Source organism: Heptranchias perlo, chromosome 23 (genome assembly GCF_035084215.1).
Source record: "Heptranchias perlo isolate sHepPer1 chromosome 23, sHepPer1.hap1, whole genome shotgun sequence".
NCBI lineage: Eukaryota > Metazoa > Chordata > Chondrichthyes > Hexanchiformes > Hexanchidae > Heptranchias > Heptranchias perlo.
Window position 1 is genome coordinate 26,948,699 of NC_090347.1, and position 24,980 is coordinate 26,973,678.

At 39.1% G+C, this 24,980-nt stretch overlaps 1 protein-coding gene across 1 annotated transcript in view; it reads left to right on the forward strand.

Annotated features, from left to right (window-relative positions):
* The window catches only part of pik3r5 (phosphoinositide-3-kinase, regulatory subunit 5), an 82,593-nt gene extending 63,670 nt beyond the window's left edge, over window positions 1–18,923 (forward strand). The window contains exons 12-19 of the mRNA XM_068004244.1: window positions 2,630–2,761; window positions 4,418–4,546; window positions 7,157–7,250; window positions 8,111–8,187; window positions 10,314–10,407; window positions 11,700–11,782; window positions 13,740–13,855; window positions 16,550–18,923. Of these exons, the coding sequence (XP_067860345.1) occupies window positions 2,630–2,761; window positions 4,418–4,546; window positions 7,157–7,250; window positions 8,111–8,187; window positions 10,314–10,407; window positions 11,700–11,782; window positions 13,740–13,855; window positions 16,550–16,697 (873 nt within the window). The 3' untranslated portion in view covers window positions 16,698–18,923. The remainder of the gene's footprint in view (window positions 1–2,629; window positions 2,762–4,417; window positions 4,547–7,156; window positions 7,251–8,110; window positions 8,188–10,313; window positions 10,408–11,699; window positions 11,783–13,739; window positions 13,856–16,549) is intronic.
* Window positions 18,924–24,980: the final 6,057 nt, after the last annotated feature.

The window sequence follows — 24,980 nt, forward strand, 5'->3', positions numbered from 1 at the left end:
AGTGCAATCGACAGAATCTCGCAATTTCAACCTGGGGGCGTGGCCAGTTTTGTGGGCTGATTCCAACAAATTGAATCTTGAACCAGTGTAAAAGATCGAAAACATGAGCGCAAGTGGTTATGGGCCTAACTCACATTTAAAATTCCCTGATCTTTTGCGCTGGTTCGGCGGATCCTTCCGAATTGCGCTGATATAACTAGTGGAAACAAGTGGAAATTCGAAGCCTATGTGTCTATCTATCCTGCCTATCCAATGTTTCTTCCTGTAAGGTCTCTCTATCTTTTATCAAATTTAATAGCCGTGAATTATTTCACATGCCAGGTGATTGCCTATTTTCTTTTTGAAACCCTTTAAAATTTCCTCGAGCACTTGCACTGATGGTTTAATCCAGATGTTTCTTGCACTTTTGTTTCCATTCTGTCTGAATTGCCTATTTATTTTAAGTTTTCATTGTCTTGAATCTATGCCCCAGCTTTGGAATTCTCCACTTGGCAGTAAAACTTATCGAACCCCTTCAAATCTTAAAAATTTCTATCAAGCTGTTCGCTTCATTGCCTCAAAAGAGGAAAATTCAAGGGTACACGATCATTCTGAATCCTCTAGGTTCTAGTATTAATCTTGCAGCTCTCAGCTAAATCCTGTTCAATAATGTGATATCCTTTTTGAAGTATGGAGACCAAAATTGGATGCAGATATGGTTTTACCAAGGCCACATACAATTTAGAAATGATCTCATTCAATGAATATGTTATATTATTTGTTCTGCAGCCCAACATTTGGTTTACATTCTTTGTTACCCTGGAAAATTTAGCTGATGGTGTTAGTTACCTGTCAGCCATGCTAACAGTTGGGAGTAAATGAATGGAAGTTAAGTATCCATCATTTTCTCTCTCATACACACTCGCACATACACTCCCTCTTACACACACACACTCACTCTGAGGGGAAAATTTGAATCAAAGCAACCAACTATGGTGAACATTTATAGAGGCCTCATAGTAAAATGGCAATGAGCTGCAATCTTTCTATAGTCACCAGTATTCCAATGCAGTTACAGTTTGGCCATCAAAGTAATTCTTCCTGTCAGGGGTTAATTTTATTAAGATTTAAGCTTTAGAGAAAAGAGAACTTTTTGCAATGGGTCAATTTGATTTATTTGGAATAATGACAGTTTTGAAAGAGATTAAAATATGTCTATCAACTTGTCAATCTCCAGTGGCAATTCACACAGTAAGTCAAGATCAATTGTAGCCTTCAGTGGAAGCAGGGATAGAGGGTGTGGAATAATTGGACCAGGGTATGGGATGTAATTAAGTTCCCAATTTAAAGTAATATAGTCTATCCTTGTTCATATATAATACACAGATTTCATATAATTATTTTTAAAAATTAGTTTTATTCCTGATGTTGACTTTTATATGAGTTTGATAGTGCAACCTAAAAATGACTTCTTGCTATGGTCCTGTCTAAGAGGAAAATAAGAGCACTGCATTTCTTACCTTAGAATGTATTTGTTTGATTGTAAGTGTTTGCTTGAGTTGTCCTTTCTCTGTAGACCTCTTTGTAATTGCATAGTAGGGTTGGGGTTGGGAAGACACTTAAAATTGTTGAAAAATTCAGGTCAGAGTTGGATTTGATATTGGTGGGATCGGGGAGGCCCAAGCAATAGACCTGCTGGTCTTCCCAGAGACAGAGCGGAAGCAGATAGTGTGGAAAGATTTAAGGGAGAATTGGATAGTTATATTAGGGAGTGGGTGTATGACAGGTATTTGTTTTTGGGACCGGCGAGATGAACTCAGCACTTGCTAAGCAGGCGTAAAACTGGTGACCTATTACAGAAACTCCCGATTTTTCCTTCCATTGAAATCAACGGAAAGGAAAATGGGATGGTTTTGATAACGCAAACAATCCACAATGCCAGTTTAATTTCGGATTGACATTGAAAATCTATCCCATTGTCTTTCCTACCTTCCTAACTGTGCAAACTATGTGGGTGTTACTTTTCATCCTGTCCAAAGTCATTGTATTTATTGCCACAAAACCTCACTGAAAGTTGGCCAGGCCAGGTCATGGGACAAACTTCTGCCCAAGCAGATATTATGCTTGTGTTGCAAACATTTGACTATTTTGTTGCATTTTATTTTTCTAATTGAAGTTGAATAAATTATATGGGTAGATGCAATTAGTAATGCAATAATGTCATTGCAATAATGTCACCGATAACTTGAATTGCACACACCATTATTGTCAGAAAAAGGAATGGGTGAGGGGCCCGCAGAAAGGTGTAATGGGTTTGCAAGTCACCAGGAAAGCTCTCGCACACATCCTGTGACTGGTACCATCAGGGGCTTAAGGCCTGCCCATCTGAGCCAGCAATGGGACAGGCAATCTAAAGGGACAGCTGAAAAATTCATTTAAAATAGGGAGAATAGTTTTTTTTCCTGAATGTATATGTGATTTCCCAGCATAATATGAAATTCAGCTGTTTGTTTTTGCTTGATTTGCAAGTCTCATAGTATCAGCAGTTCTGGATATTTTTGACATAAAGAATAATTTGTTAAAAATGAAATGTGCTTCTTAAATAAGTTTTAATGCTCACTAGCTCAACGAGAGATTGTTATTACTTTAGGATTTCAGCTCAATTGGGTTAACAGACAAAGATAGTACCAGTAACATCGCTCGATATATTGGTATGTTGGATTCCTGGTATGAACGAAATATCCTAGACTTACTGACCTTACCAATGACTCTACTTTGTCAGGTAAGTGTGAACAGTCTGGGTTGGTGCACTCAGCATCATAATTGCTTGTTGTATTATTTTCAGGTTTTATTTGTTTCTTTTTTTCTCTCTCACTCTCTTCTTTTGGATCTGCCTTCCCATAGAATGAGTCCTCCTCCAGTCAAAAGAGGGCAACCTCCTTGCATATATTTTCTCAAGAGCTACACGTTACTTTGTAGTATTGTTCACTGTTCTTCAACTATTCCTGTTCATACCTGGAGAATGTGGCAATTAACGAAAGATTGAGGAAAGAGTCTGTCTGCAGTGACATGGCAATAGTTCACAAAATAAACATGATGTCAATCCAAGTTAATAAATTCCAGGAAGCTACTACTTCACAGTAATCTTGCTGCCTTGCCTTAGTTCTCTTTTTTTAAAGCCGTACATTTTTTTTCCGGTTCCTTTCTCCAGGTCCTGAGTTCACATTGATTGTGACTTTTTGCCTTGCTTGGGATTTGTCCTCTGACACCAAAAGTATCATTATGTTTATCCATTACAGTTCACAAGTCTGGTTACTAAGTCTGGCTTTTCTTGGTAGTTGCGTCACTATCTTTGAAAAAAAATGTACGCTCTGCACTTGCATTAATGAACTCTTCAACATTTATACTAGTTAAATAGCTTGTTTGCTGCTGGGGAACCGTTAAAGGATAATTATTGCAGGTTGTAATTCGCTGTGTTTGTTTTTTAGTCCTGTTTTCAAGATTGCGTTACAATAGAGTGTGAAACTGTGTGTTCCTGCCATGTGAAAGTATTTAAGCCATTTTTCAAAAAGAACGCAATATATAGACCATTGTTTATAAACCTTAACAAAATCCTGCTTAATTCCAGGCCCCAACTTCCTGCTCACTCTCAACTTAGGCTACAACCCTGGCCCATCGCTCATTCTCAACCTCCAACCCCAGCCCATTGCTCTCTCTGAACCCTAGAGCACAGTATCCACTTTCTCTCTCATGCGTGTTGCAGCAGCATCCGGGCACACCAGGACTGGCCCAGGCAGCAACTCCACACCAATGCAAAAGTGACTGGAAGACAACCTGAATGGGGTTTAGGTACATCCCAGCCCCTGGCCTTAGCCTGCTGCCCTCTCTCAACCCCAGTTCCAGCCCAATCCCCTATTCCCTCCCCAGTACTTGCACCACTTCCTTCTGATCTGAGGGCCCTGCCTCAACCCCTTTCTCTCCCAGTCCGAGCACCTAGCCCACCATTGCCTCCTTTGTATTCAGGGAGAGACCAGATCATTTCTGCATTTATCAGAGGTTGGTGTACCAAGTCTGGCTCCAAGTCTTTATGGGAAGGAAATGAGACTGTGAGAGACGTAAAGAAATAAAAAGATAGATACAGAGAGAAATACAGAAATACAAGGGTTGATTCCGCTATCCTGCACTCCCAGTAGGAAACTACGCTCACAGGTTAGAGAATCTGGGCAACAATGTTGCAGCACGAGCTCTGACTTAGAAACACAGTTACAGGCAGAGAGAGACACCATTTTTTTTTTAAATGAACAACGCCACAAGAGATCAGTTAGTGACTTCTAATAAAATTATAAATAATTCAGAAAATATTGTTAAAACAGTATATCTTATGCATCTCACTGCTACCATGTAGAAGTCTTCTAGTTAGTTATCTGTTTATTTGCAGGAGCCTTCCAAGCCTGAGAATGACCCTGTTGAAAGGATGCAAGAGAAGCTTCCCATCCTGGGTGACCTGATTCTTTATTATTGTCGGAATGCTGCCCGTCCAGTGCTAATCCAGCTTTACCAAGCAGAGGCATGTCTGTATTTCTGGGCTCATAATAGTTAATGTCACTAAGTTAGTAGGACAATGAATCAGAGATCAAAATATGACCATTGTGTGACTTTTTTTGGAGGCATTTAAATGGAAACAAAAAAGCACAGCTAGCTTAATCAATTTATTTGCATTACTCTTTTTATATTTTTCCTCAGTGATTTACTTGTATTCTCTTTGTCTTCTTTGAGGATCTTCATGTTTTTGTGTAGTGCAAATTGATTTTTCCCATCAAATAGCCTTTCCTATTGGGAGTTCCTGGGGAGATTGCACCAAGCAACTTCTGTAGCATTTCTTGAATTGCTTGCATGTGCCATTGTGAGAGTCTCTAGAGTGGTGCTTTATTTTCCTTTTTAATATGAATAATCAAGGGATTCATTTGTGGATAAAAAGAACATTGCATTAAAAGTTGTTACAGTTGTGTTGTTATTATGGTCCTAGACTCGCAACCCAGAAGTCCTGAGTTCAAATCCCACCATCAGGAAAATGGACCTGCCACCCCTACCAACTCTGGCCTAAAAGTAACTCTGGTTCACACTATGTGGTTGATTCTTAATGCTCACTGTAAAGTGACCTGGCAAACCATTCAGTTATGCAAACATTGCTATGAATCGAAGATCCACCACCACTTTCACAACTTAACTCGGGATGGGCAATAAATGAAGCCTTGCCAGTGCACCCACATGCCAAAAACAATTTTTTTTAAAAAATCAATGTAATTAATGATTGGGGTGTATCCGTCAATCCCTTGATTCCATTCCTGTTCTAGTCAGTCTGTGTAGAGCACAGCATTCATAATCCAGCAATGTCAGGATCATTGGTTCAGTGGTAGCACTCTCACCCCTGAGTCAGAAGGTCATGAGTTTAAGCCCAACTCTAGAGATTTGAGCACATAATCTAAACTGACACTTCAGTGCAGTACCTCAACTAGCACCACCAAGAACAGATTATCTGGTTGTTTATCGCACTGCTGTTTGTGGGACCTTGCTGTGTGCAAATTGACTGCTGCATTTCCCTATATTGCAATATTGACTACACTTCAAAAAGTACTTCCTTGGCTGTGAAGTGCTTTGGGGTGTCCTGAGGTTGTGAAAGGTGCTAGATAATACAAGTTCTTCTTCTAAGCACGAGCGGAACTCCAAACTGGCCTTAAAGTCTTAAACTCGCTTACAGCAATTGATTCTCCACACAATCCATATTCAAACAGTCCAATGATTCTGCATTGTTCAAAATCCTTCATCACTGCATTTGTCCATCTCACCCTTAGCTATCCTCTTGATTACTTTCCATCGATGCTCATCTGTTGTAACAAGCACTCGTAACCTTACCCATAGCTAACCCCAAACATGGTCAAACCATGCAGCTGCCTTTGTCAGTTGCTAGACACAGTCCTGTATTAGTGAAGTTATTTCTCGCTGTGGAGAGAATTGAGGCTTGTGGTTATGCAACTTATGCGGGATATCTCAAAGGTCTGGAACAGCATTTCTACCCATATTAGTGAGAAAGTTTCCAGACAGTGAAGCAGGTCATCACCTACCGTCACTTAGTATATTCTGATCATAGTTTTGATCTTGATGTCTTTCCTACAGAAAATTATGTCCTTTACCAAGTTAAGTGATGCAGCTGCTGAACGGATATGAAAGCTCACTTCTTTACTTCCTTTATTCTTCTTGTAGGGTGGGTTCCCCAGATAAATGAACTCATGGTCAGATGTAACTTCCCCATCTTACATCTGATAAATGACTGGTCACTTTATTTTAGTTCATGACCGTGACAGAAACTTTGTTTCAGCAGTCTGTACGGTCATGCCAAAATAAGTAGCTGTTCAATTAGTCCACAATGTTACTCAACGGAGCCTCTAATTAAGATATATAATATAGAATCATAGAATGATACAGCACTGAAGGAGGCCATTTGGCCCATCGTGCCTGTGCCATCTCTTTGGTAGAGCTATCCAATTAGTCTCACTCACCTCTTTCTCCATAGCCCTGCAATTTTTTTTCCCTTCAAGTATTTATCTCGCTAAATTTAAATTAAATCAATAACTCTTTGTACTACCACCATTGTTGTTCCTTGTTCCTTTTGCATGGCATGACAGAGAGTGTATAAGACATTTATTGAGTTTCTATGCACAAAACATGGAAATAATTAGGATGAATTACACTTAAAGAGGACAGTAGATGGTGAGTTAGTGTGTGATCACGAAAAGCTGAAGCAATTTCTAAGCACTAGCAGAACTCCAAACTGGCCTTAAAGTCTTAAACTTGCTTACAGCAATTGATTCTTGTTTATAACATATACTCAATAGTTCAATTTTTAAAGTTTTTCTTCCACATTTTTTTACTTTTATGTGGTCGAGGCAGCATGGGCAGGAGTGAAAGGGCAATAAGATTGATATGGCCATAACCTGAAGTAAATCACATTACCTGACAGGTACTACAGTATTAGGAGTTGGTTTTTAGCAGTAAATGTAGAATAAGTAAACAGTTTAGAAGACATTATATCCATCTTATTCTTAAGAAAATACAACAAACTGTAAGCTACTGGGGTTGTACCGAGATAGTTATGTTCGTTTCCGCATTCTTTTGACAGTTAACCTTGGCGGGAGGTGAGAAGAGATCTGAAGTCTTTGTTTATTCACTCGAACTGGGACAATCTGCTGCTACAAGAGCAATTAAAGCTTCAGGTATGCTTTCTTTTATGTGAATCCAAAAGAATTATCTTCCATATCTTTGCAATAGGGTTGACGTGGTGCTACTCTGGAAGATGTATGTATCCAACTAACGTTTTTTTGACACATTAACCAAGGAGGAGTTGTCGCAACTTTCAGCCAACTCAAGAGTTTGAACAGACAGGGAATGTCTAACCTCAAAATCTGTCATGGTGACCATGGCAGTGTACACACTCTGCTGCGGGATGCACTTTTGCAATTTTTTTTTAAAAGTCAAAGGTAACTTCTTGGATAAATACCAATGCAAATAGTTGTCCAGCCATGTGCCCCTTTAATATTTGTGAATTTTAAAAAAGCACATTTTTGGGTAGATGTGTGTTTGGAAACGTAGAATAAGTTCAATCTCTTTTGAGCTGCACTGATGCAAATATTTAAGTTAATGCAACACTCACACTGCATTCTAACCAGAATTTGGTTCGAAATTAAGTCTGAGTCAATTTACTGAAACATGCTTGCCTTTGTTTAGAAGGGAGGATGTGTTGAAACAGGAGATCTGTAGTAAAGATGGGTGTAACTGTAGATGCTACAGATACTCAATGGAGCAGCCTATTTACATGAATAAATCATGAAGTAACACCACATGTTTGCACCAACCTAGTTCCGGAAGGTGATCCATTACTGTCGCTCCCTGAATGTTTCCAAACTAGCCCTACAGTGGTCCAAGATCACAATATCAGGAGAACGAAACATCAGATAAATTTACTACCTGAATTGTATTGTAACTAAAGGCTGAAGAGTAACTAAACAGGTTTGCCTCACGTGAGACTCAGAAACTTGTATTTAATTTTGTTCTTGTTTATTCTCAAACAATGTAGGCCCCGGGAGTAAAAGGCTTGGCATTGATGGTGACAGAGAAGCGGTACCATTAGCACTGCAGATTGCCTACTGCAAGGTATGATGAGATATATATTCTGTACTGGTACAATACTTGCATAATGCTGCTGTGAGTGATTTGGTGTTACCATTTTAATAAATGTTTATTGTTCTATATGCAATCAGCTTTGTATGAGTCACTATCCACAAGAATGGTGAGGTTTACAACTTGATATTAATTACTGATTGCATCTGGTGTTGCTAATTTATTTTATCTTATAGTTTTTATAAAAACTAAGACAAAAATATAAAAATCACCTTAATAATGTTGCAGTCGGGATGGTATCTGTTGCAATCTCAATGTGACATCCACAATATAGATTTCAGAACAAGTAGTTCCAGAAACACAGCAACTGGAATAGGGAGAGGGAACGGAGTTAGGGGAGTTCACTGAAAGTTTGGTTGAACATAGATTTAGGGGAATGATTCGGCAACGTGGAGGCTTTAGGAAAGAGAATTCCAGACTGTTGGGATGAGAGGCCACTTTAGGATGTGACTCCGCACATGGCCAGTTGAGTTCCTGATCCTGACCGTACTGTTGGTGGGAAGTTTTAACTAGAAGGGAGGGAAGATTGAGGAGAAGTGTTCTTATATATATTGATAAGTTTTAAAATCTATTAAGAACCATTTCAATTCAAATAAGTTTTTAGCTGTAAATCTCTCAATGATCTAAAGAGGAATTGCCTCTATGGTTAAATTGTTCCTGTTTTCATGCAGTTCATTGCACGCTGAGTCTTTGCCTGCAGTGCTCAGCTCCTGTTCAGCACAAAGCTAACTGTTTGAATAACTGATTTCATCATCAGTCTGTAGAGTACTGATGGAGGCAATTCAAAACTGTAAAAACGAAGCCAGTTTAAAACCAAACAAAGAAAGTCTAGCTGGAATCTCACTTCTGGAGTGCAAATTGACAAATATATATTATCCGCTTCTGACCACCAAAAGTAGAAAAAAACACAACATAATACGGAACTTACAACCTAAAAACATCATACACTATTTATAAAGGACAGTTAAGGTACAAATTACATGTTGGTTTCAAACTAATCTCTGAAACTCCCTTCTCGACAGCAGCAAAACTACTGTCAGCCTTGGCTCAGTGGTAGCACTCTCGCCTCTGAGTCCCACTACAGACACTAGAGCATATAATCCAGGCTGATACTCCAGTGCAGTACTGAGGAAGTGCTGCACTGTCAGAGGTTCCATCTTTCAGATGAGACATTAAATCGAGGCCCCGTCTGCTCCCTCAGGTGGACATAACAGATCTCATGGCACTATTTCGAAGGAGAGCAGGGGAGTTCTCCCCGGTGTCCTGGCTAATATTTATCCCTCAACCAACATCGCTAAAAACAGATTACCTGGTCATTATCACATTGCTGTTTGTGGGAGCTTGCTTTGGAATTTGGCTGCTGCCATTTCTACATTATAACAGTGACTACACCACCAAAAAGAAAACAGTAGTTCTTCAGCTGTAAAGCACTTTGGGATGCCCTGAGGTCGTGATAGGTACTATATAAATGCAAGTTCTTCCTTCTTTGTTTTATTGTAAACAATTTTACAACACCAAGTTATAGTCCAGCAATTTTATTTTAAATTCACAAGCTTTCGGAGGCTACCTCCTTCCTCAGGTGAACGATGTGGAAAATCGTTCCACATCGTTCACCTGAGGAAGGAGGTAGCCTCCGAAAGCTTGTGAATTTAAAATAAAATTGCTGGACTATAACTTGGTGTTGTAAAATTGTTTACAATTGTCAACTCCAGTCCATCACCGGCATCTCCACTTCTTTGTTTTACTAATTAGAGCAGCTCTATTGGTCAGGAATGCTGTCCGACGACTCTGTAATTGGGTTATGATGTGCATTCCAGAGAAAGTCACATCCTCATAATCACCTTTAAATTTGCAGAGAATCTAGCTGAAAAAAGTTATTCTTTAACATCATCTGCAGTCCCACCCTTTTTTGTTAATTAACTGCATGGTGACTTAAGTCACATGCTACAGTTAACAGTTCTTTTATAATATTGATATGGTATTAAACAAGAAAACTACAACTCAAATTCTCCATTTAAATTCACATTGAGTGTAAAGAAAAATAAATCAGTAACATGTCACCTTACTTTCTAATAGTCATTTCTTTTGTTTTCCATTAGGCAACAGTCAGCAGAAGAAGCCAGTGGAACAATGTGGAAAAAAACTGCACATCTGTAAATCTCAGCAAGGCCTGTAAGAAATACGATGAGCTAGGTAATATTTCTCATAGTGACCAAATTACTTTGATTAGATCAAAAATCTGAGCTTGTATATGTAGATGCTAGAGGTTGCCATTTTATGTTTCTGTAAATAGCAGTTCTCAGTTTACCATGAAATTTGTTTCATCCCATGCTTGATTATTACCAAATAGTTTGTAAGGTACAACACATATAGATTGCATACAGAGAGGCTAAACTTTTTTTTCCATTGCCAAAAGTATGTTTCATAAAATGGCTGTCAAATAACATGCTGGTGACTTGCAACACTTCACAAACTTGAGCTGCAAAACACCAACATGTCATCCAACAGCCATTTTAAGAAATATAATTTGGGTGAAGCAGAAAAATGGTGGTAGCCCCTTTATATGCAATTTACGTGCGGTGCCAATTACATTATAGACAGATGAAGGACAGCCTTAGTTGATGTATGAGGTGCATGATCAAAATTAGATTAATCAGCTCACTCAAAAGGCTGTGTCATACTATGCCAAAAAACACAAGGACCCAAGATCAATTCTTGGTCTGTGCTGAGTTAGATTATCTCAGTAGGGGGGTGCATTTGGGTCACAACAATTGGCTTTAGTGCCTCTGGGGTAGGATGTTATTTGACAGCCACTTCACGCAGGTTACTTATTCCCAATCATTGTCCCATAATCTCTGCTGGAAAGTGCACGAGAGTGAACATCAGGATTGGGCTCATTTCAAGGCCTGCAATGGTCACATAGCCTAATGACACTTACCATACATATTCAACAGATTAAGAATGGTGATTTAAACAAAGCACTGGAAGGTTGTTGGAACTGACCCCAGCAATAGTCAGTAACTTGAGAATAGGAGGAATGAAAAGGAGGGAAAATTTGAAAAAAAAAGTTTTTGAAACAGATAACCTGCATCTACTACTTCTCATGATCAACATGACATTGAGCAAGAGTTAAAGAATAGAAGCATATTGTGAATGTTTTTGAAGAAGTATTTCTCCACCTATTTGAAAATCTGCAAAAAGAGGTGGGAAGCTGGAACTGATGGCTAAAAGTAGACTGACTCCCAACAATTCAAATGTTTATTGTGATTCTTTCTGTTGTTGCTTACATTCTTGCATTAGTAGCAGTGTTATAATAGTTTTTTGATCATGAGAATGTGTGCAATTCAAAGACTTAGTACTGTCATTGTATTTTAGGAACTTATACAAGATAATCAATGTGTTTTTAAACATGACTCTCGATCTTCTGACTGCATTTTTTGCAAGGATAATAATTTTCTTTAAAAATAACTTCTCATTTTCCTTAGAATCCAATACAGAATATCTTCATCTTTCAATGACTGAGGTGGTAAAGCGACAGAACTCTAAATCCAAGAAAAGTTATAATCAGGTAAACACAGACTTGTTGTGAGGTTAAGAACTCAAGGCAGATGCTTTACAGAGCACTAATTGATCAGGAAGGGATGGCTGCTTTCGTGGGTAATAAAAGTAATGCAGAAATATCCAGAGGCATTTTTACTTGATGCTTTCACTGCCCTTTTACATTGTAAGGAGTGATTTTCCAACTTTGTGCTCCTGTTGGGGAGCTGCACCCTCTGGGAGAACAAATCAGAAAATTATGTGCAGTGTGTGCCCAAATTTCCAAAATGTGGTCCCAGTGAGCAAGGCTCCCAGACAGAAACACAAAGTTGTAAAATGACCCCTTTTAAAGTCATGTCTATCGTGAGATTAATGAAAACTTCATAAAATGTCCAGTACATGATAGAGATGACTGTCAAATCTATTTGAAACTCCATGATGGTGCAAGCTTAACTGTTTTAGGTTATTGGCAAAGACTGAAGTAGTGTGGGTTTAGTTGCATCTGTCCCTTTTAAAAAGTTGCTTGCATCCACACGTCGTGTCATTTTTTTTTGGTGCTCAGCTATATGTTTGCACCTGATGTGTTGCAATTTGCTGTCTGCGATTGAAGCCACAGCCAGAAATGTGTGCTTTTGTTTTTAATGTTCATTCCCCTGGTACTGAAATCGCTTAACTTGATGAGCAAAAAATGTAACTGCTCCCCCAAAAATGTATGCAATAATTATTTTCTTTATTGATCTGGGAGTCTGCTGATAGGTATGGGCTCACGATTCTTGGCAGGTGTACAGTTGATTTAATGCCTCTTATTGTTGGTGATGTAGTGGTGGGTATATTACTGGTCTTTGAAGGTCCAGAGGTCAGGGAAAAGTGTTTCTCCTCCCAGTTAGGCTTGGGTTTTGCTTTTTTGCTTTGGTTTTCACAATCATTCTTGAACTTCACAAGCAACCATATTTTAAGAGTCCAAAGCTGAATCTTTGAAAAATTGAATACCTTATCCCCCTTACACATGTCTCCATCAACAACAAACATTTTAAGATTTCACAAAAATAAACTTTATGAAGTTCCTCTAATAGTACAATGATTGCATTGTGGGAAAATATTAAAAAGGAAGGGTTTCTTCTGGAACTGGCAGTGACAGGAGACTGGGTGCAACCAGAACTTAGAATAATGTCCTTTCACTTCTGTAATAGGAGTCCCGACTGATAGAATGTAAGTCTCAGCTTTCAATTAACTGTGAGGCTTCTATGTGAATGGGTTTGACATAGGACCTAAATCCTTTTGAGCATGGCTCCGCAGGGAATAGAAAACCTACAGCCAATCTGCCAAGAGCTAGATTTGAACCCAGGTCCCATAGGTGAAAAGACAGAGTGCCACCCATATGCCTACATTAGACTTATCCTTCTCTCCAATTTTTGCAGCCTCCTCCTTTCCTGATAATGTTGACTCTATCAGTGAAGTACAGTTCCATGGCTGGTAGTCATCCTCTGGTCCAAGTGGCCATTATTCGTGTGTGATACTTGACAATGAGTGCCACAGGCTATCTGACCGCAAAAGATGTCACAACTGAGCCCAATCCTGTCCTCAACCAATATTTCTACATGCGCATCCAATAGGGGTTGTTGTGTAGCAATCAGGAGCAGGAACTCTGGCTGATATTCCCTTCCTTAACACAGGGTTATCCTACTGCTGCCTTAACTGACATCAACTAACTCAGCACAGACAAGGGACATAGAGCAATGGTGGTTCATGATATTTATGGCTCACAGACAAAAGCATTCCTTCTGACCTATTGGATCAAGTACTTTACACTTTTAAATGACCAGGATTCAAGTTTGCCTTTGCTGAGTCAATGCAAACTATAGTATAGAAAAGGAAAGGAAATGAAGTATGAGCAGAACTTCTGATAGTGAGTGCATCTTCCACAGAATGTTCAACTAGTCACTATACTGTGGGCATTATTTGATGGAAATCCTTTTCTGTTATTTTAGCAAATAAGTGTAACCCAAATCAAGATCGACAAGGTACAGATAATAGGGGTTAATAATACCACATTTGCTGTTTGTCTGGACCAGGATGAGCAAAAAGTTCTTCAGAGCGTAACCAGGTAGGAGAATTATTTCATCTTTTTCACCCATTTGTCATTTTTTTTCAACTTAATTTTAATATAAAAGAAAGTAAAATGCAAAAACCATAGTCTTCCTGCATCACATTTCTCAGAAACATCTTCAAGTATTTTAAATGCAATTAATTATATTTAGCAGTGTAGTTACTGTTATGTAGGCAAATGCACCAGCCATTTTATATGCAGCAAGAGCCCACAAACACAGTGAGATGAGTGACTAGTTAATCTGTTTTTTGTGGTGTTGGATGAGGAAGTAGTTTTGACCAGAATACTGAAGAGAACTCTTCTGCAAATGTGCCATAGGATTTCTAACAGCCTTCTGAAACTCAGCTTAACATCTCATCCAGAGGACAGCATCTCCAACAATGCAGCACTCCCTCAGTACTAGAGTGTCAGCCTAATTTTAAGTGCTCAATTGCTGCAGTAAGACTTGAATCCATAGCTTTCTGATTCAGAGGCAAGAGTACCATCCAGTGAGCCATGATCATTATCAGCCTGTATGATAGTGTGGCTGTGGAATTTACAAAGGTAGCTGTTCCTCCCTATTCCACAAACTCTTACTGCCTGTAACTCCCTCATGTTATATCTGCTAACCGTACTATTTTGTGTAGCTAAATAAACACTTCCTTGTTGGTCACTATCAGTAAGTTATGCTTTGTTTTGCATATGAGTGTTCTTACGTAGATGAAGGATGACACAGTAAATAAACTTGATGGGATCTGTACTTACTCGGGCAAAGTATAAGAAACCATAATGTGTCTTTTGATACAGTGCACTGCCAGTTAAATGAATGTCAGAAACCAGATTGTTTAATTAATCCAAACATGCAAATGCATATTTCTGGATTTCAAGGTACTTGACCAGTGCAGTAATGTGCTTCTTTTGCGGCTGTGCTTTGTTGGCATCATTGTAAATATCCTGATCCTTTGGCATGAAAATGTACTTCAAATCATCAGAATTGAAGCAGGGTGGTGACTACTACTTGCTTTAAATGTGCAATATTTAATACCAGTTTGGATTCTGAATATGGTCTGGTCCATTTAGTTCAGCTAAGTGACAGAACAAGTTATAACTTAATGTGGAATAAAGACACACTGGTGTCTGTTTTGACTTGAATCCCCTGGTGTTAACAGGGTGGTAAGGGCCCGCTGGGCGCCCGAAGCACCTGCCTATTTCAAGCAATGTGCAAATCGGGGTCCGAGGATTTCCATTTCTATTTTAGGTTGACAATGGTCAGAGCGTGGGCCTAGATCCCCAGTTATAAGAAGCAGTTATAAGTCACGCTGAAAATACCTGAAAATCCTGGTTAAGGATGAGTGGACATGGTCAACTTTTCATCATCATCCAGGGTCATAGTGAGAAGCATTTTCATCAATGTTTTCTCTTCACTCCAATTCCCACAAAACTGCGAATGCTGCTATCTTAAGGAAATGATCTGCACCTTTGCCTACTTGAATTTTATTTATTGGGCTAAAAATTTTCCCATCACATCATGAGATGCAAAATTGCTGCAAAACTAGCATTTTTTGGTTATTTCTGGATTTGAAGCAAAATAATCAGATTCTGTTTCCTATTAACTCCCCTCAAATGGGCAAATACAATTTGAAAAAGTCACCAATCTTCCATAAGTAACCAATGAGAAATATTTCTGACATTTAAATGACAGAATGGCTCTAGCTGCAAATGTAAAGATTTTTTCGATTGAAGTATAGTAACTGGGGAATTGGATGTTACAGTGGGTTAACACACTGCCCTTTAATTCCAGCCCAAACGGATGGAATGCAAATTTCCTCTGTCTGCTGGCTTTAAGGGTCCTCCATAAGAATGGGCAATTTCAAGTAATTCCTGGTGAGTGTGGGCACAGAACTGGCCCTAATTTTACACTAATTGGCAATCTCACTCAGAGATGCCATAAAGTTGACTGACTAAATGGAAAATGTCATACAGGTCCAAAAAGCAGTTGTGAAGTTGGAGCCAAGACATATTTTTGGGGTAGAGAGAGCTTTATTCTGCATTTATCTCCTGCTGTAACTAACTGGGGAGTGCTTAATACTGACATTAAGTGCCTGAAATTGGAAGTTGTTTCCATTTCTCATCCCTCATCCAAATGAGCACAAAAATTCACTGAAACATAAAAGAAAAATGAAGTGACAAGAGAATCTAGAGTCACAATTTTATTCAGTCGGGGTCAGATGGTGTTTGTAGTGGGCCTAGAACTGTACTGATTGTGGCTGTGCAAACTATAATTCAAATCACGGTTTTTTAAGCAAGATTGCAATTGTTACTTCAGTCTTTTCACAAAATACCTGCTTAATATAATATACATGTGTTTGAATTTTGAAACATGCTCTGGTCTCTTAATTAGGTTAACTGAGCAGACACTGCATCAATGAGGAAATAAAGAGGGACAATTGTACAATTCAAAGTACATTCATACATAAGCATCTTCAAAACTGAGATATATGAAGTGAAACATTGCAGAAAGAATACAGTATAACTGTATTACATCCTACATATCTCATAGAGACCAAAATGCGTGGCATATTAGCTTAAAATAGGTCATCAACAGCCATCTCGTGCTGCCTAAACCGGTTTATACAAAACTGTTCTGCTTTTTCCAATTTGGATCCATTAATATAAAATGAATTGATATTTAACTTGTTTTGTCTTGTTTAGATGTGAGGTGTCTGTGTGTTACAAGCCTGAGGATAGGGTGCCTCAGAAATTGAAGAAACACACCTCTTTTCAGATGCAGCAGCAATCATCAAAGTTCTATTCACTCCTCTGTCTTCCAATTGTAACCTTCAGCGGAGCATTGCCGTAGCAACAGCAGACAACACATTGTCCCTACCGCACTACTGGATGAAAATACTATTGCACCAAAACAATGGACCTGATTTTGTATTATTTGTGCGGGCACTAATAGATTTACTATTGTATAAATGTAATTTTACAGTGGAGCTTAAAAAAGACCTCAGATGAAGTAGCTAGGGTGTGCCAATTTAAATTGTGATCCAAATAGTAGAAACAGTGGTTGTTTTATAGCCATTGTTAATAAGTCTGCTAGGGAGGGGAGAGACCAAATGGTCCTTAGACAGCTGGTGACTATTAGTTCCTGTAACTGTTTCAGAAAATGGAAGCTTCATTGTCTTGGTATGGCAGAAGCTACCTTATGCCTTGACTTAAATATTCATGTGGTGCAAATATAAAATTCTTGGTGGAAAGCAGGATGATGCATCCTATTTGTGTACTGATGCATTGCACAATATCATAAGGTGCCAATTCTGGTCTGCAATTCCTTACTTAGGCATCATACAGAAATTCCAAGCCTTTGGGAGAGGAATGGTAACAATGAAGGGCATGCCATCCTGTACCATTCTTATGCAACTCATTGCATATGATTGCACAATTGCCTGGAATAGATGCCTGCCCATTTGATTAAGGAATGGTATGTGGTATATGCAGGAAGGAACTAAAAGAAAATACATAACTTTTTTTTAAGGAAGGGAATAAAAAATGTTAAAACTAGTTCTCCAGTGTAGAGAGTGTCTTTCAGTACTGTGCAAATCACACATGTAAAACAGAGCCCAATATTCTAATTCAGTGCAAATAATCCCATTGATGTATTGTAATAAATTTCCTTAATGTATAGAAAAAGGAGTTGACTCGAGGTAAACAGACACCTGGTGTAGAATTCCATCGTACTGGTTCCTTTTCCACTGAATACAATAACTGATTCAGTCATAACATTTAAATGAATAATCCTGCAGATAATTTATCCTGTGCATCCTCATAAACTCCTGTGAAAGATATTAATGGGGGTAGATCTTGACTTTGTGCGATAGTGTAAAACGGGTGATAGCAAATTGGCAGTTTTACAGCTCTCCTGATTTTTACTTCCATTGTAGTCCCAATGAATTTGTCCAATAAATTAATTTGATTTCAATTCAGGTACAATGATTTAAATGAGCTGCAGAGTAAGTAATACTGGTTGGTCTTTTGAAGATAAAACCAGCCCACTGAAATGCTGATTTGAGTTTAAAATGTTTTGGGAAACTAATAAAGCCTTTACCAGGATTCAAGTGTGCTGGGCTAGTAAAACTGACCAGTATTATATCATAACGCTCCTATTGCTTAGATGGTGCTTATTTGCATGTTTCTGGTATGAGTGTGTCCCTGTTACTTACTCATGATGGGTCAAAATTATTTCAATTTCCTTTACTCATTTGTAAAATGCAAAAAAGTTATGTTTTGTTTTAAATTTCAAGAAAACTGTGAATTAAGACATTGGGGAAGATTTCTTCTGTGTAGCAAAATCAGGAATTAATTCTTTATACACACAGCACACAGAGGAAAATTTCTCTCATTGTCTCTGTGGCTTTGCACATTTCTTTCATTCTAGTTTGTAATCATTTGCACATTACAGCAAATGGGTACTTTGGAAGCTATTATGTTATTATGGTGCATGTTTTGAAAATGAATTTTGATCCAGCACTCTGTTAAAAACAATCTTTGTGTTTTGTACATTTGGCCGGAGCTTGATTGAAAAGTAACTGGCTTCTGCAAGACTTACTACAATAAGACTATGGATGATTGTTCTCTGCGCAAATGCGATCTGAATGCATTCATGGCTGAAATTCCTGACTACGGTATAGGAATCTGACTCCTTTTGAATTGATCAAACTGGTCTAATGTTTATAAACCAAATATTGGCAACAATTCATCTGACAGTTTGAAATTATAACTCCTGTCTTCTCAGAGATGATGTAAAATGTGCAATAACTGTATTTCTATTCAGAATTCTTCTCTTGTTTTCCTCAATGGCAGCCACTGTATACTAATAGTTTCAGAAAGTGCACTGGCAGTTTATTCTTTCCCTCATAGTAGGGCTGTTACCTAAAACTTTACAGGATTCAGACTAATTGCATTGTGTCTTTAAGGTACTGGATTGCACACTAAACTGTATATATTTGTATAGCTAAGGTACATTGTAACAGTGGAATATACATCTCATTGGCATTGATTTAACGATAAAGCTTTTGACAGTTTAAATGGACTTTGCAGTGTGTTTGATTGCCTTTGTTAAGACTCAAGATGGAAACTCTGTCTGTTCCTGAGTAAAAGAGATCATGTCACCAAGCCTCTATTCATAAAAATTCTGATGTGCTGAAGCCTCTTAACTATTATGTGCAAGCTGTGACAGTGCAATGAGCAGCTATTTTGCTGTACATCTCTTCATTTTATTGCTTGAATTAGTTTCTGCTTTGACACCATAGTAAGTGGATTCATCATATAATGTAATTGTTAGTGTGGTGTACAAATGTGCAAATGTAGTTTCTTGTCTACATGATAATTCTCAAAACATTGGCTCAGTCATTTGGAGAGGGAAAAGTAAGATTCAATCAAAATAGTTCTCCATATTAGAGAGTCAGCCTAAATCACAAAACCATAGGATTCATCCTGGGCATATCACCTTCTGGGAGTGGGAAATGAAATCATGAGTGATACAAGCTGGGGGGGTCCTAAACCTGGGGAGAAAAATCAACAAAAGGTAAGCAAAAAACATTGATATAAATACTGCAATTGTATGCTTCAGCTGTACACAATAATCCACTGTTCCATGAGCACTAGAATGCAAATTTGAATGCACAATACAACCTTTTCAAAACACCAACTCAAAATTACTGTGTCATAGAAAGTATCCATCAGGGAAGGAGAGATCCAGTTTCATATTTGAAAAAACAAACTGTCCAGTCTTTCATACTTTGCTAAGAGGGAATTTTAATGAAGATATCATTCTCTTCCTGATCCTAGTCTGGGTATCAGTGTGAGAAATGAAGCACAGAGCTGGCAAATCACCTCTGGCTGCTTTCATGCATTTCCTAGTGGTTGGTTCAACAATAGTGTAAGCAGGAAGACTAGCCTCTGAAATGTGTTGCGTATTTAGCTAATTTTACATTTCATCCTTCTGCAGTTTAGTGACTAGTCCAAATTTACCTGTTCGTTTCCATCATAGAAACCTTATTTCAAACTGCTGTCTGCTTGGGCAGTGAAGAAATCAAAATGTGTTGAATTCCAAATCTGGACAGACTAGTTTGGAAACTGCCATGATCACACAGCTTCTGCTTACACATACAGGTAATAGAGGCTGAAAATCTGCAGCTCTCCTGGCACACCCCTGCATTAACATCAGTGGCGGAAGTGCTGCAACTTAGGCCTTGACCTGGATATACCTGGTCTCGACCGTTCCCGGGATTTCCTATGGCTTACGTAGGAACCCAATTACCATTTTAGCATAGAGCTGGTTGGAGCGTGCGGAGTGCACTCTCCGACCCGTTTCACTGGCTATAGAGCCAAAGACGTCCTGAAAAAGACTGCCCCTCTGGGCCCCACAACAATAAATCTGGGCTTTTGCCACCGTGGGCTCCCCTCCTCCACAACCACCTGATATTGTGTCAGCCTGAATCTGGCAACCCACAGCTTGCCAATTCTATTTAAATGAGGCCCTGGCCTCAAAATGGCTCCGGCCTCTTGGTTGTGGGAACAGGTAGGCTAGTGGCCCCCTTCACCAGTCGGCCATCCAAAAGTTAAAATCGACCCCCACATGTTCCAGGTAGTTTCATGGGATGTTACATACAATAAGCTTACTTCATCACTTGTATGTTAATAGGCGTATATACCACCTCAGGCAGCTGCAATTAATCCTAAAAATTGATTGATACGGATAAACTGAATACTTCTCCAAATACTGTCAACAGCACATGGCAAATGACTGAGTCCATATAATTGCTTGTAAGGGAGTAGGTTACTTCAAAAGTTTTTAGAAAAATGCAAGACCAAGTTAGAAGATTTGTAAATTTACGTAGCTTAGCATTGAGCATAGCTTCCAGTCATTTGAGTTCACAAAGCAAAGGTATGGAGATGACAACAACAACTTGCATTTATATCATGCCTTTAACTTAGTCAAACGTCCTGAGGCGCTTCACGTGAGCGTAATCAGACAAAAGTTGACTCCGAGCCAAGGAAGGAGATATCAGCACAGGTGACTAAAAGCTTGGTTCAACATCTAGGTTTTAAGGAGCTTCTTAATGGAGGAGAGGTGGAGAGACAGGGAGGTTTAGGGAATGAATTCCAGAGCTTAGGGCCCAGATGGCTGAAGTTACGGCTGCTAACAGTAGGGCGATGCACAAGAGACGAGAGTTGGTGGAATGCAGAGTTCTTGGTGGGGGGGTGGGGCGGTTGTAGAGCTAGAGGAGATTACGGAGATAGGGAGGGACAAGGCCATGGAGGGATTTAAACGCAAGGATGAGAACTTTAATATCGAGGCATTGATGGACCAGGAGCCAATGTAGGTCAGCGAGCATAGGGGTGATGGGTGAACAGAACTTGGTGCGAGTTAAGATACGGGCAGCAGAGTTTTGGACGTTGTCAAGATTATGGAGGGTGGAATATGGGGGCCAGCCAGGAGAGCATGAGAGACAATGGACCTATTATCTTTCAGTTCATCATCTGTGCAAACTGCAGAATACTAGGGCTATGAAAGTTCAAGATGTCTCAGTGTTGTAAGGTTAGAAAAGTATTGATTGGCTTTTTCTAAGTGCAATTGGATGATGAGAAAACGTGGCCTAGATATTCCTGGGGCCCTGCTCCACCAGCGGGGTAAATGCAATGGATTAAAAGCTCTACCCACCCTCTCCAAGGCCAGGGGCAATGTCTCAAATTCCGCGAACAGATTGATTTGCATAGCTAGGGTCGGCCACTGGCTTCTGCAAAGAGGTATAGAGGTATCTTTGTATCAATGGCAGCCACCAAGGTTCAGAGGAGGGCCACAAGGTTGATACCCAGTTTAAGGATCATTCATTACCAGGACAGCCATGAGAGCTGGGGCTTTTTACTTTGAAAAAGTGTAAACTTCGAGGAGATATCATTGCGTTCTTTAAAATAATGAAAGGATTACACCTGGTCCAAGTGGATAGATTAGAGAGGATCATTGGACATAAATACAAGCAACAAAAGGATTCAAGTAGGTTAGATGCTAGAAGGTATAGTACTTCTTTCCATAGAGAGTCATCGACCTCTGGAATAAGTTGCCAGCAAATGCAGTGTGGATTCAAAAGGGTGCAGGACAAGTTCTTGTGAGTGTCAAACATCTCTTAATACAGAAGGTAGGTGAGTTATTGGGTGTGGTGTCACCCAGTCACTGTGACCTCTTGGAGCTTTTGTCATTGCTTATGGGAATCAGAGGAGAATTTCCAAGAGTTTTTCCTGGATTGGCCTAAAGTTTTTTTTCTCCTCGACCAATTAAAGGATAGAGAAAGACACAAAGTGAAGGAAGCAGAAGGAAATAGGGGGAATTAAAGTCAAATAGAGTCATAGAGTTATACAGCACGGATAGAGGCCCTTCGGCCCATCGTGTCCGCGCCGGCCATCAAGCCCTGTCTACTCTAATCCCATATTCCAGCATTTGGTCCGTAGCCTTGTATGCTATGGCATTTCAAGTGCTCATCCAAATGCTTCTTGAATGTTGTGAGGGTTCCTGCCTCCACAACCCTTTCAGGCAGTGAGTTCCAAACTCCAACCACCCTCTGGGTGAAAAAGTTCTTTCTCAAATCCCCTCTAAACCTCCCGCCTTTTACCTTGAATCTATGTCCCCTTGTTATAGAACCCTTGAATTAGGTACAGAAAGAGAAACAAAGAGAGGGAAAGAACGATTGGATTAAGAGAGAGAAAAAAGAGGCAGAAAGGATAAGTAAGGAAAAAAAATTAAAATTTAAAAAACCTCAAGGAACAATTTACTACCTGCAAGTTTGAGACTCCATAGTTTCAGTTGTTCCCTTTCTGGGGCTCCGAGGTTGAGTGGCAGAGCAGGAACATAAATCTCATCATTAATAGGTCCTTACGACATCAAACTCCAGCCCTAAGTGGCTATGGCAAGATTTATTCGCATTGACAGTGCAAATGCAGCAATTTCTTGACACTCATGGGGAGGTTAACGGCAAGCCTACATTTTTACGAGGCTACAGAAAGATGCCATTCAGCATATTTTGCTTGTTCCCCTATCCTCATACTCCTTTAAATTTTTCCTTCTCAAATATTTCTCCAATTCAATTTTAAAAGCTATTGCAGATTCTACACCTAGCACTGTTTCCAATGAGGCATTCCATGTCCTAACAACCCCCCCCCCACCCTACTGTGTACAAAAAAAAATCCTAATGTCGTCTTCTGCTCTTTTGCTGATGAGGCTCCTAACAGAATATTTAATTGTTTTTACAGTATACATGGCCAAAAATGTAGCACCAAAATGAAAATCTCATGTGTTTTTGGTATAGCATTTGTATGAGAAAAAAGTACCATTTGTCCAGCTACTTCACCTATTTGAACTATTGCCTCCCTTATAACGACAGCTTGCCTGCAATTGAACATAATTGATGATTATACAATGTACCCAGTGAACATCAGTCAATACTGAGATACTTGTCACAACTTACCAGATGTAAATGCATTTTTCCTTTTACCCAGTGAACACCGTAATTTAATTTTGAAGCACAATAAGGTGTTTCAGACTCGAGAATTATTTTAACCATGAATAAGATCTCAAGCTAGATGTGGATGGGGGAGGTCCATTCAGCCCAATCTTGCTCATCCCTCTAGAAAACCCCTACACTCCCCCTCATCACAACATCCAAATGTTTATTTAATGATTTTCCCCTCAACTGCCCTACCCCAAAGTCCAATCCATGTTTTGCTCAGTCTTTGTGCAGAGACCTTCCTGACATTAGTCTTAAATGTGCCATTTTTCCCGTTTGAACCTATGATCCTTTGTTTTTACACAGCTGTGGTTTAATTCCAGATTTACCTTTTCTTTACTGTTTATACGTTTATGAATCTGATCTCAGTCGCTTCCTTGGCGAGGCTGAAAAGGTTTTTCAAATTTTTTTTTCACACAACTGTGGTGTCTGATGCTAGAATCTTCTCTCCATTGCTTCCAGAACTTTTGTCTCACCCAAAACTGGACACTATGTTAAAGGTGCAGTCTGACCAGTACAGTTTCTAATCAAAAGTATGAGATAAGGAAATATTTTCAAACTGTAGCTATTTGCTTGTTGGTTGCCAGTCTTGTGGGGAGAGGCATCAATTTTGAAACCCTAAAGGGAGGATCAAAATTCTCATGGTTTTACCAGAGAACCACACTGAACATTGTACTCACATCACAGAGTTGAGTAAGTTTTGAGTTTTGTTTGGTGGCTATTACAGTTGAATAATGGGTGTGAATTTGGATTTGCAAGTACAGTACCTCAATTGTGGACATTTTGAAATCGAAAGCTAACCCTTCACCTCTGGGTTCGAATTACAAAGGAAGAACTTGTTTGAGGTTTTGAACAGAATTCAGGTAAGTCCTATTTATGTTTTTGTTGCAAGTTGCCATGGGACAACCCAATAGTTCAATAGTGTAAGAGTGCATGCAGGATTTCATAGGATTACTTTACATTGAACTCAGTGCCAAATATCTGACTTTACTGTGTTCATTTTACATATTCAGAGGCATTGACTGTGGAACCTTGGGCTACCTTCTTTAACCAAGAAAAATTAGATTGGAATTTCCACATATAGAAAGGAATTCAAAAAACCCTCAAAAACCATCTACATATTTGCAATATATTTGAAATTCATCTATTTATGTGTTTTAAAATCATTTTATGAATTCTACATTTCTGATTAGGGCTCATGATAGGAATAACTTATTGGACCCTCACAGAAAAGCTTTACAGAACCTGTTCTCACGTTTTCATTCGCAATAGAATTATCGAATTTTACAACACAGTCATAGCACACGTCCTGGGTCTCGGAAAGAGCAGTCCACTTAGTCCCATTTCCTTGCCTTTTCTCCATACCCTTTTCAATTTTTCTTTTTCAAATGTTTATCCACTTTCCTTTTAAAAGCTATTATGGATTCTGCTTCCACCATTGCGTCTAGCAAGGCTCTACACGTCCGAAGAACCCCAACATAAAAATCTCTACCTTTGGTCTTTTGGTGATGATCTTAAATTTATTCCCTATTGCTACTGACTCACTGATCAGTTTGAGATCAGTTTGAAAGCTGTAGTAT